Source organism: Corvus brachyrhynchos, unplaced genomic scaffold (assembly GCF_000691975.1).
Source record: "Corvus brachyrhynchos isolate BGI_N302 unplaced genomic scaffold, ASM69197v1 scaffold22, whole genome shotgun sequence".
Taxonomy (NCBI): domain Eukaryota; kingdom Metazoa; phylum Chordata; class Aves; order Passeriformes; family Corvidae; genus Corvus; species Corvus brachyrhynchos.
Genome location: NW_008238355.1, coordinates 2,617,475 through 2,628,191, shown reverse-complemented (window position 1 = coordinate 2,628,191; position 10,717 = coordinate 2,617,475). Strand labels below are relative to the sequence as shown.

The 10,717-nt window shown below is 48.1% G+C and overlaps 1 protein-coding gene across 5 annotated transcripts in view; it reads left to right on the top strand.

Annotated features, from left to right (window-relative positions):
* Nucleotides 1–931: 931 nt before the first annotated feature.
* Nucleotides 932–10,717, top strand: part of TDRD7 (tudor domain containing 7) — a 42,888-nt gene continuing 33,102 nt past the window's right edge. For 2 of the 5 annotated variants that reach the window (XM_017735361.1, XM_017735360.1), the window contains exons 1-3: nt 933–1,669; nt 8,918–9,059; nt 10,150–10,363. In XM_017735361.1, coding sequence (XP_017590850.1) covers nt 1,463–1,669; nt 8,918–9,059; nt 10,150–10,363 — 563 coding nt within the window. In that variant the 5' untranslated portion in view covers nt 933–1,462. Of the gene's footprint in view, nt 1,670–8,917; nt 9,060–10,149; nt 10,364–10,717 lie in introns of all 5 variants that reach the window. The other 3 variants (XM_017735363.1, XM_017735362.1, XM_008634530.2) reach the window with 3 other exon arrangements.

Sequence of the window (10,717 nt, the reverse complement as noted above, 5' to 3'; positions counted from 1 at the left end):
CCCGGAAGAGACCTGTCCCTTGATGGAGGCTGAGAAGGCTCTGTGCCCTGGCAGAGCCCAGTGGGGTGGTCATGCAGTGCATATCCCTGGGGCAGGCTCGGGGCATCCCATGGCCCTACCAGACATGAGCAACACAGGTTGAAAAAAGAGAAGGCCAGAGCAAAATTCCAGTGTCAGAGGATCATGTGCATGGGGACTTAAGTTTTGTTTTCTCTCTGAAGAGTCTGTGGAGTCGAAGTGTTGTGCACTTGTTGGTAAGAGATTGCATGCCCCTTATGCATATGGTTTCCATAGTGGAGCTGACATGTGGGCATTGGTGCAGGTGCTGCCTCAGGGGCAGGCGGAGCCGCTATGGCCTTCGTAGAGGGACACCCCATGGAATGCGGGGTGCTGTGGCAGGGGGTCGTGGTTGTGCCTTTTCTCACTTTCAGGCGAAGTTCTAGCCCTGCAGGTGGTAAGGTGTCATGGAATCACAGAATATCCTGAGTTGGAAGGGACCCACAGGACCATTGCAATCCAACTCCTGGCCCTGTGCAGGAGACTCAACAAATCACACCATGTGCTGTGGCCGCTTCCCTGGGGAGCCTGCTTTAGTGCTCAGCCACCCTCTGGGTGAAGAACCTTCTCCTGATACCCAACCTAAACCTCCCCTGCTACAACTTCAGGCCATTCCCTTGGGTCCTGTCACTGTGCCCCACAGAGAAGAGATCAGTGCCTGCCCTCCTCCTCCCCCTCATGATGAAGTTGCCCCCCAGCCACTCCTCATATGGCTTCCCCTCAAGGCCTTTCACCATCTTCGTTGCCCCCATTTGGACGCTCTCTAAGAGCTCAATGTCTTTCTTATATTGTGGCACCCAGAACTGCCCCCAGCACTCGAGGTGAGGCCACCCCAGTGCAGAGCAGAGCAGGACAGTCCCCTCTCTTGCCTGGCTGGTGATGCTGTGCCTGATGCACCCCAGGACATGGGTGGCCCTCCTGGCTGCCAGGGCACTGCTGGCTCATATTCAGCTTCCCATTGGCAGGACCCCCAGGCTGCTTTCCAGAGTGCCTCACATTCCCCAGTTATACACACAACCAGAATTGCCCTGTCCCAGGTGCAGTATCCAGTACTTGCCTGTGGTGGGTCAATTGCTTAGCAGCCCCTGCCCCTCTTCTAGCTATGTGCTATCTTGTGGTTGTCTGACAGAGCGAACTTCTGCATGATGGCTACTGTGCTCCTTTGTCAGCACTTTTTGACATCATGCCCCGTGTATTCCGTACCATGTTATGCTTGACTTGCACAACCATGGCCCTACATGTCTGCCCAGAAGTATCACAGTCTCCAAAGATGAGCCATGGAGTTGCTGAATTCTAGCTTGTTGGGGGAGGGAGCTTGAATAATAAAAGCTGGTGGTTTTAGCCTGTGTATGTAAAAATGCTTTTTTTCCCCTTTTTTCTTTTGGAGGCAGGGGTATAGGTGAAGATGCAGGAGCCAGAACTTGTTGCAAAAGCTCTGCGAGCTGTTCTTCATGCCTTTAAAAATGGCATTCGTTTGTCAGAACTTCAGAGTGAATACAGATCCCTGACCAATGAGTTGATTCCCTTCAGGCACCTAGGATATGACACACTGGAAGGATACTTGGAGAGTATCCCAGGAGTGGTCAGAATGGAAGAGAACAAAATGGGAGAGGTAAGAATCACTTACGGTTCAGAATGGCATTTGTGTTTGCAAAGTGTTAATGTTTTACCTCCTTTTGTGCTGTGGATTTCTGTAGCATGCATATGGTGCATTAATTCTGGGAGAAGTGGAAGCTGTGACATGAGATACTAAATGCTCCTTATTTTCCTGCCTCTGCATTCCAGACGCAGAGTTGTGTATGCAAAAGGTGTAAAGTTGCAGGGCTTTTTCCTGGAAATGTGAATTCTGTTTGCAAAGATCATTTGTGTGACCGTAGAGCTCTGGGCCCTTTCTTAGCATTTCTGACTTCGGAGGAGATATTAGTATCTTGTCCTGGGACGTTAAAGAAGGTTAACTTGTGTGTGTTAATCATCTCTTCTCAGTGGGGTTTAGCATTATTTTTTTCCTACAGTGAAACTCTTAGGTGCTGTTGCTTATAAGCGTGACAGTGCTTGCTTTGGACTTATGATTCTTGTTTGTTATGGGTTGCAGTGCAACAAGAATGCAAATACGTGCTGAAGTGAGGAAGAGCCCATGTAAGCAAGGTGCCTTGCTGCAAGAGTTGCAGTGTCTCAGCTTGGCAAGCGTGCAAGGGATAAAGAGTCATCACACAGATCAAGGAGGAGAAGCAAATCGTAGCAGAGAATTGATGTGGTAGAAGAGTTGTCCCTTATTCCTCGCTCTTGCTGCACTAGCCTGTCTCTTGGTGGCTGCCACCTTGGAAGCAGCTTGCTAGGACCGCAAACCTCTTTGCCCAATAGTCTGGACTTCCTGGTTTGAAGTCAGAATGTGTCTCTTGACAGCTAGTGTAGCTGTGTGACTTCGAGAGGATGGAAAGCTTGAAGCCTCTCCCTTGTTGGAGCTATGTCTGGGTTCCTGAAGTCTTTGTAGCCTGGGGCAGAGCAAAAAGCTAGTGGATGTTTGACACTATGTATTGCTGTCGTAGCAGGTGTGAAGAGACAGGACTTAAGGCTGAGCTTCCTTGTTTGTTCAGCTGGATCAGGATGGCCTGATCCAGTTCTCCCTCATTAGCTGTGTTATGAGAATATGGTGAGAGGTATCCTGGGTTTTGTCCTGATACCTGGAAATGTTGCTGTTTTTAAGCAACAGGTTCCCTTTCTGCATATTTACATCAGAATTTGTCCTTTTACAGCAGATAAGCAAGTTTGGGATTCTTTTTCCCTTTCTCCAAAGCCTACTTCACCTGCAGCTACATCAGTAACAGGATTGCAGGTACCTCAGGTCTGGGAACATTTGTGATCCTGCAATTAAATGCTTCCTCGTGGTGGTTCTGGCAGATAGCCATCTGTTTCTAACTAGGGCCTTGCAGGGTGTAATCTGGTATCCTCCCATTCCCTTGAGAGCCTTGTTTATCCACTAATACGATGTGTGCTGAAAACCTTGTGAACTCTTGGATAGCACTAGAGGCAGTGACTTCTTTGTGGCAGCTGTTACAAGAGAGTGAAATGTGGCTTTAGGAGGTGAAAAAGGAGAAAGTGATTAAACAGGGGTCTTGAGGTATGTGAGGAGGACTCACTTGGGTTCAGAAGTTCCAGCTCTGCTCTGCATGACTGAAGCAGCTTGTTGAACTCCTGGGAGGCAGGAGATGTGCAAAGATTGAGACCACATTGGTGTTTGATGACCCTCCTGTGCCACGGTCCATAGTGTCCCCATGGCAGACATTAAGCAGAGGGTGGCGGGTGTGATTATGCACCGATGTGGGCTGGTAAGCTACCTGGGACTGCTGCCATGTGGTTTCCTGATACAGGACCTAGGCTATGTGTCATTATAAGCCTGTGCTCTTTGTTCACCTTTCTCCAGAGTACTTGAGCTCCATTATAGGCTGATACCGTAGCTCAGAGTCCACCCAAGGCTGCTGCAAGAACACGCAGTCAGCCAGTCTCTCTTCATGGCACCTGAGTACCCTGACCTCCAAAATGTCTGTGAAGACCCTTGCCTCTTCTTTAATCCCTTTGTGGATAATGGGGCAGGGCAAATACATGCACATCCAGGGGTCTGGTAGCAGCTGATGATCCTGACTGCAGTATAGATAGTCTTGAAAGGACTTTCCTTACTGTAAGGGCAGCTGTCCAAGGCATACTACAAGAAATGCATTCAAAAAGGAATAGTACAAAGTAGGTAGTAAGTAATACAAGTTGATCTCAAAGTGCCATGTTACATGCTGCCTTAAGTATTTGTGGGAGGTGAATATTAGCTAGGTAACTGAAGCTGAACAGACTGATTATTTTGGGAAGGCAATGATAGAAATTGTCCCTTGTTGCTCTTGCTACTGAACACTAATTTAGTTGTCTTGAATGCAGGAAAGATGAAAGCTGATGACTTTTTCTTCGTGCAGTAGGTATGTCTTCCAGTTTCCACAGAAGATGAGAATTAAGTTCAGTATACAGAAAACACTGCAAGGGGGCTCGTTGAAATACTGTGCACCTGCAACAGGTGGTTGCATCATTTCAAGGAACCTTACTTTGCTTTGCTTCATATTCATTTACAAGACGTGTGTAGTTGCACCTTCCTCTAAGAAAACTTTGACTTAAATAATTAAGCCCCTTCAAATGGAAAATTTTGAAGACTGCTTTGCTCTGCTCATCTACCCCATCCCTTTTTTCACCTGAATTCATTCTAATTCAAACCATTTTGTTAAACTTTATCACTATGATGTGAAAACAAGGGAAGGAAATGCTGAAAATTACTTAGAACATTTAGTGACAGGAAAAACCTGAAATGTACCAAAGATGAAAAAATGTTAATTTATAAAATTATGATAAACTGTATAGGGACAAAAAACCTTTTATATTGAGACTTTGAGAATAAGGCTCAAGTTGATCTATCCCATTCATCTGCTCCTGTTAGCTAGGAGTTTGAGGAAGGCTCTGATATGCTTTTCTGGAAGTGGGCACAACTGGGCACCTCTCTGAAGTGCCAGTACAAGACTGTCCACAGCTTGGGATACAGCCAGGAGAAACTGGAGATCTTTGTGTTGTTCAGGGCTGTGATCTCATTTGAAGTCATGGAGAGTTGTTGTCACAACCAGCATGCTGCTGTGGGTTGACACAGCCTGAGGAGTTATGTGCTGCAGTGGTAAGTAGGAGGAGTTCCCATGAGACCTTCCACGTTTGGGACCAGTGGGGACACTGAGAGCTCTCTCTTTGGGACAGATGATGAGACAGCAAGAGCTTATGAGTAGTGGATAGACCAGTGTATGGGCAACGTGGTGGCTATCTGTTAGGAATGTCTTAGGTGGAAAGAAGTGGTAGATAAAGCAGGTGATGCCTTCTTTTGACAAGTGCCAGAAGCCTTACATTTGCAGGCTCTGATCCTCACAGGGGACTTCGGCCACTGCCATACCTGCTGTAGGGACAAGACATCCAAGCATGAGCAATCCAGGATGTTTCTGGGGTCTGCTGCTCTCAGCATCCTGACACATGCGATGAATCAATGAGGAGAGTTGCTTTGCTGGACATGGTCCTTGAAAACAAGGAACAACAGTTGCAGATGTAAAGGCTGGGAAGAGCGCTGTCTGTGGCAAGATGGTGGTGTCTGAGAGCCTGAAAGGAGGGGAACAAAGGAAAAAGTAGGATCAACAATGCAGGACTTTGGGAGAGTAGACTTTGGCCTGTTCAGGAATCTGCTTGGAAGACTCAGGGAATACATTCCTGAAGAGAAGAATGATCCAGGAGAGGTAGTAGGCTTTCAAGGATTGCTTCCTCCAGTTTCAAGAATAGTCTGTCCCAACAGTTGGGGGAAAAAAGCAAAGGGGGCAGGAGCGCTGACAAAAATTGAACCATAAGAAGGAAGCATGCATGAGGTGGGAGCAGGGAGAAGCAGCCTGGGAAGCTTGTACAGATCCTCCCCAAACAAACATGCATGAGCCTAAGAAAGACTGTATTTACTATTGATTATTTGAACAACTTGAAGTCCAAGACGAAGTGCCATCCCCTACAGAACAGCTCCCAAAGCACTGCCAATTCTGAGAACGTGCTTCCAAAGAAAGTCCTTAAAGTAGCTGGTTAAGTGTACAGACAATGGGAGGAAAATACAGGGACAACAGAAGAGCTAAAAGAAAGAAGGTACAGCAAATGAAGACCTTCAGCCTTTTGCTGTGTTTCACTTCATTAAAGTCTTATCAAATCCATACTCAAACTGTTGCCCAGCCATCTGTGAAAGGGTGAAAAGTGAAGGATTTCAGGTTCACCTTTCACCAAGATGGGTTATGATTCAGGTACAGGCTGCTGTATGACAAAGTCTCTCTCTTAAGCAAGGTTGGAGAGGGTACACATGGGTGAAGAAGGTGCTTCTGATTTAAATCTGCCATTATAAGTATGCACACAGGATGAAGAAGCAGAATTGGGTGAGCTGGAAGGGATACAGAGATACTATAGAAATATCCAGAGGAAAGTGGCAGGGCAAGGAAGTCTTAGCCTTTTTGGGGGAGGATTAGGATAGGGAACATTTGAAAAAACTGAACGTGCACAAGTCTGTGGGTTTGTTGCAGTGCACCCAGAGGTGTCAGTTACCCTGGAAAGGTCATGGTAGTTTGTGGGAGGTTCCTGAGGACTAAAAGAAAGCACCACCCTTCACCAGAAAGGGTGGGAAGGAGGAACTTCAGGCTGATCAGCCTGATGTTGAACTGTGCAAAAGTTGTTGTGCATCTAATCCTGGAAAGCTATTCCAGACACTTTTAAGAAGGCAAGTCAGTATGGATTTATGAAGTGAAAATCATACATAGCCAAGTTAATACCCTTCCAAAATGAGATGATTGGTTGAATGGAGAGCATTGGATGTGGTTTATCTGAATTTTAATAAGGCTTGTAATATCCTCTTCCATAACAGTGGCACAAAACCCATTGGGAGACGACTTAAAAGTGATGTGCCCTGGGAGTAGATGCGCAGGAACTGCTGTCTAACATGTTCATGAATGACCTAGGTGATGGGACAGAGATCATCCTCAGCAAATTTCTGGATGACAGGAGAGACTGATAGAGCAGATGGATGTGCTTGTTGTTCAGAGGAATCTCAAGAAGCTGGAGAAATGGAGCATCAGGAACACTGTGAAGTTCAGTATAGGGAAATGCCAGGTCCTGCACCTGGGGAAGAATAATCTCATGTTCCTGTATAGTTTTGGGGCTGACCAGCTGAAAAGTAGCTTGGCAAAGAAATTCCCTGGAGTTCTGGTGGGTGCAAAGTTCACCCACCAGAACTCACCAAAGGAGCAGCGGGTGTGCCGTTGTAGCAAGGGAGACCAACAGCATGCTGTGATTCACTAGGAAGAGTGTTGCCAGTACTCTGATGGGAGTGATTATTCCCCTCTGCTCAGCAGCAGTGAAACAACATCCTGTTCTAAGCTTCCCAGAACAAGACAGACATGGACACACTGAAGCAAGTTCATTGAATGACTGAAGATTATGAAGGGGCAGGAACGTCTCTGATGCAGGGATCAGAGAGCAGGAATTGTTTGTGCTGGAAAAGAGAAAGGTCAGGGGAGTCTTACCCGTATGTACTAATGTCTGTTGAAGGGAGTAAAAAAAAAGGTGGAGCCAGACTCCATCTCCAGTTCTCATTGGTATTCAGTGAACAGGCAAGAGACGGCAGAAGCAGAATGAAATAAAAGCAGTCCCATGTACCCATTAAACCCCACACTTTTTTACAGTGAGGCTGGCTAAACAATGGAAAAAGTCCAGAGTGGTTGAGAGTTCTCTGTCCTTGGAGATATTCCACCACCTGACTGAGTAACTAGGTGCAGTTCATGCTGCTTTGAGCAAAGATGCTGTATGACATGGACTGTAGCAATGTCTTCCAGCCTCAATTTTTCTGTGATTCCTGGCATTTAATCACTACAGTGGTGAGGCTGCTGGTTTGCTGTTTTTATCAGTGCTGACTGTGCAGCAGTACACTGTCTGATTTCTAAGCAGGAGTTCCTGGGTTAGGAGAGCTGTCCTAGGAGACAAGACAGGGAGGGCCTCACTGAAGGAGAGGCCCTCCCTGCAGTGGCTCTGTGTTGAGCCAGCCCAGCAAAGGTGCTGGGTGTGCAGCAAAGGAGGAGGAAGAGGAGGGGGAAGGATGAGCTGGAGAGCATGGCTGGAGGAGTTGCCTGGTTTCTGGTGTTGTCATCCATTGCCCATCTTTTCCTGGGCTGTTTGGGTCACACTGGGAGACTTGAGAAGATCCCTGGGACAAGCTGTTGCTGTTTAGCAGTCTCTTGCTTTTGTTGTTTTTCTGCTTTGTTTGCTGTGTCTTGGTTGTGAGAAAAGATGGTTTTTGGAGCTGCTGTTTGCTAAATTTCGGAGGTGCTGGTCAAGCCCCTGAGTTTCTCTTGCCCTGCTCCTGTGCAAAATTGTTATCTCTGGTAGTTTGTTGGAGGCCATGGCTAGTGAGATAGCAGTGCTGCCCCCTTGGCACTGCTGAGAAAGGGGCCCTTTGTCAGTCTCTGCCACCACCACAGAACATGGCTGAGACCACAGACTTCCATTTTTAACTTCATGCTTTTGGGGCGACTGCCTGTGTCCTTATGGAGTCCTGGAGGAGTACTCATCCAGCTGCCTTTGCAGCAGTTGAATGGCTCAAAAGTTTGGGCTTGCATCTTCTTTGTGAGACAAAGTGCGTGCTAGGCACACAGTTTGGGGTCTTGCCAAGGCTAAGTTTCTGTATCCATCCAAGGGATGGCCTGTGGTGAGGGGATGTTGATGCAAGATGCCATGAAGTTGGGTGGGGAGATAGCTGTGGGCTTGTCCAAGGCTGGGCTGTTGTTGGGGGTCAGCCCAGTGCCTCCAAGGTGATTGGTGCAGCCAGGATGGTTGTGCAGTTTCTTTGGTAAGTGGGGCAAAGACAGCTCTGCTCCCCAGGGTCAGTGTGGTGCCAGAGACTCTAGTGAGCCTTGGCAGCAGGAGCAAGGACAGGCTGCAACCCCATGTCTTCCCAGAGTTAAAAAGCAAGACTGTGGGCCTGTGGGATGTGAGTTAGAAACCAGGCTGTTTCTTAGAGGGGTGCAACCTAATGTGGAAAGGTGATGGAGAGGTTCTGGTTGTCTGCTTTGCTGATTTCTGAGGTTTCTTCTGGGGTTTCACAAAAGGAGAGTGATGTCTCCAAGATCTGTGTCTGCTGCTGAAGCCTTTCTTCAACTGCTTGCCGGCCTGCATGATCCAGCAGTTACAGGCTTGGTAAGGGATACAAGTGATTCTGGGAGCTGTGGGTAAGCATGGGTCTCACTGACTGCTTTTTCCCCTATCCCCTTCCTCCTCCGACAAGGTCATTTGCCATGCTGTTAGTTGCAGTGAAACTGTGCGAGTTGCTCAACTGGTAGCCCGACAGAGGAGTTCCAAGAAGAAAACAGTCCGGCAGGTGAACTGTCAGATGAGGCTGAAGAACACGTCTCCAGTCAGTTTATCAGGTAAGCCATAGGCAGCTCTAGAGGGCCTGCCTCTATGAAAGAGCTGTGTAGCTGCTGCAGCAAAAGCCTTGTCTGTGTGTGTCACTAATGGCCATAAGTTACATGGTCCAGGTGGAGAGCTCCTGGGAAGATGAGTGTTCTTGAAAGGGTGCTTATGTCTGAAAGCTGTGATCAGAGAGAAAGGCCTTCTCAAATGTGTATGTGAGATGTGAGTGATCTGGGAAAAAAAGTTCTTGGCAGATGCTTGGCTTCACTTTCACGTGCTCCTGCTTCTGTGAGAAACACAGGTGAGATGCAGGCAAGAAATGTGGCAATGAGCCTGCTTGTTCTTTAAGGATGGCGTTGGCCCATTGTGGAGTGGGAGAATTGAGCCATGCCCTCACAGTAAGAAGGAGTCCCTGCAGCATCACTGCGGCTGTTTCAGTGGCTCGTGTTGCTGATGCCAGTGCCACAGTGCCACAAAAGTTCCAATGCCCATTTCTGGCTCTTTTTACCTCTTACCTTATGCATAAGCTGCTGTAGCAGTGTATTTCTAGAAGTGTGCATCAGGTTTTCCTCGCTGTAGTGCTGTTGTGGAACTGGGCCCAGAATCAGGCCCAGGATTAAGTCCAGGCAAGACCCATCTGCTTGCAGGTTGGCAGCTTGGAGCAACAGTGGGTCTCATAGTTTGTGTGTATTCCCCCCCTTGTTGTCTGTAATGAAGTGTTTGCTGCTTCTGGAAGGATGCTGGTTGGGAAGCTGAACTGGTGGCTCGTATTCCAGTTTAACGACAGGGATTATAAAGGCAGGTTGATACACTGTCTTGCACATCAATCCCCTTGGAAGTGTTTGTGACCTCCAAAATTCATGCAGCACATAAACAGTGAAGTGACCAAGAGCTTGTTTATCCCAGTGTGGCCTGAATGCTAGCATGGTGTGTTCCCCTGTCGGTGTTACTTGGTCACCTCTGCTGTGTGGTGGGAGTTCAGGTGCCCACAAGCCAGAGTAGAGAAGAAACCCTTTGGATGGCAGTACAGGAGGTGCCTGGGGAGGTGGAGGTAGACTGGGTGGAGGAGAATGCTACTCATGGATGCATCTGCAAACTCTTTAGGAAAGCCCAAAGGAACTTTGCGACAGCCCCGGTCTTTGAGCGTGCCGGAAGAAGGCAGTAAGAGGCCTGTTCCTCGCCTGCCCCGAGGCAGAGAAGTAGCATGTGGAGGTGTGAAACCTGTTGCGGAGAGTGCCCGGTCTGCCTTACCTTCAGCTGCTGGGAGCGGACCACCTAAAGAAATCCCCATGCAGAGGCACGTCACTGTGGTAAACAGGTCAGTGTGTGCATGTGTTTGTGTGTGCGCGAGTGAGAGGAAATGAAGTGTGATGGACCTTTCGATGCTGCCATGCAAGTAGTGCCTTTTGGGATCCAGTGGGAATCCAGGCTCCTGCCCTTGCAGAAGGTGAAGTCTGAACGTGGGATGGTACCCAAGGAAGGAGATGGATGACATTTTGCCTTTTTGGATAGCTAGCCTGTGCTCTTGGCCTGCTTTCGTGTCTTCTGGGAGGAAATGCAGCCAAAGGTGTCACAGCAAGGGAGTGTGGGGCTGTTGCCTGGGCCCAGGAGGGAGCTATTGTGGCCAGTGCAAGTTTGTGCACAGGGACAGGTGATGTGCGTGTTGAGGGTC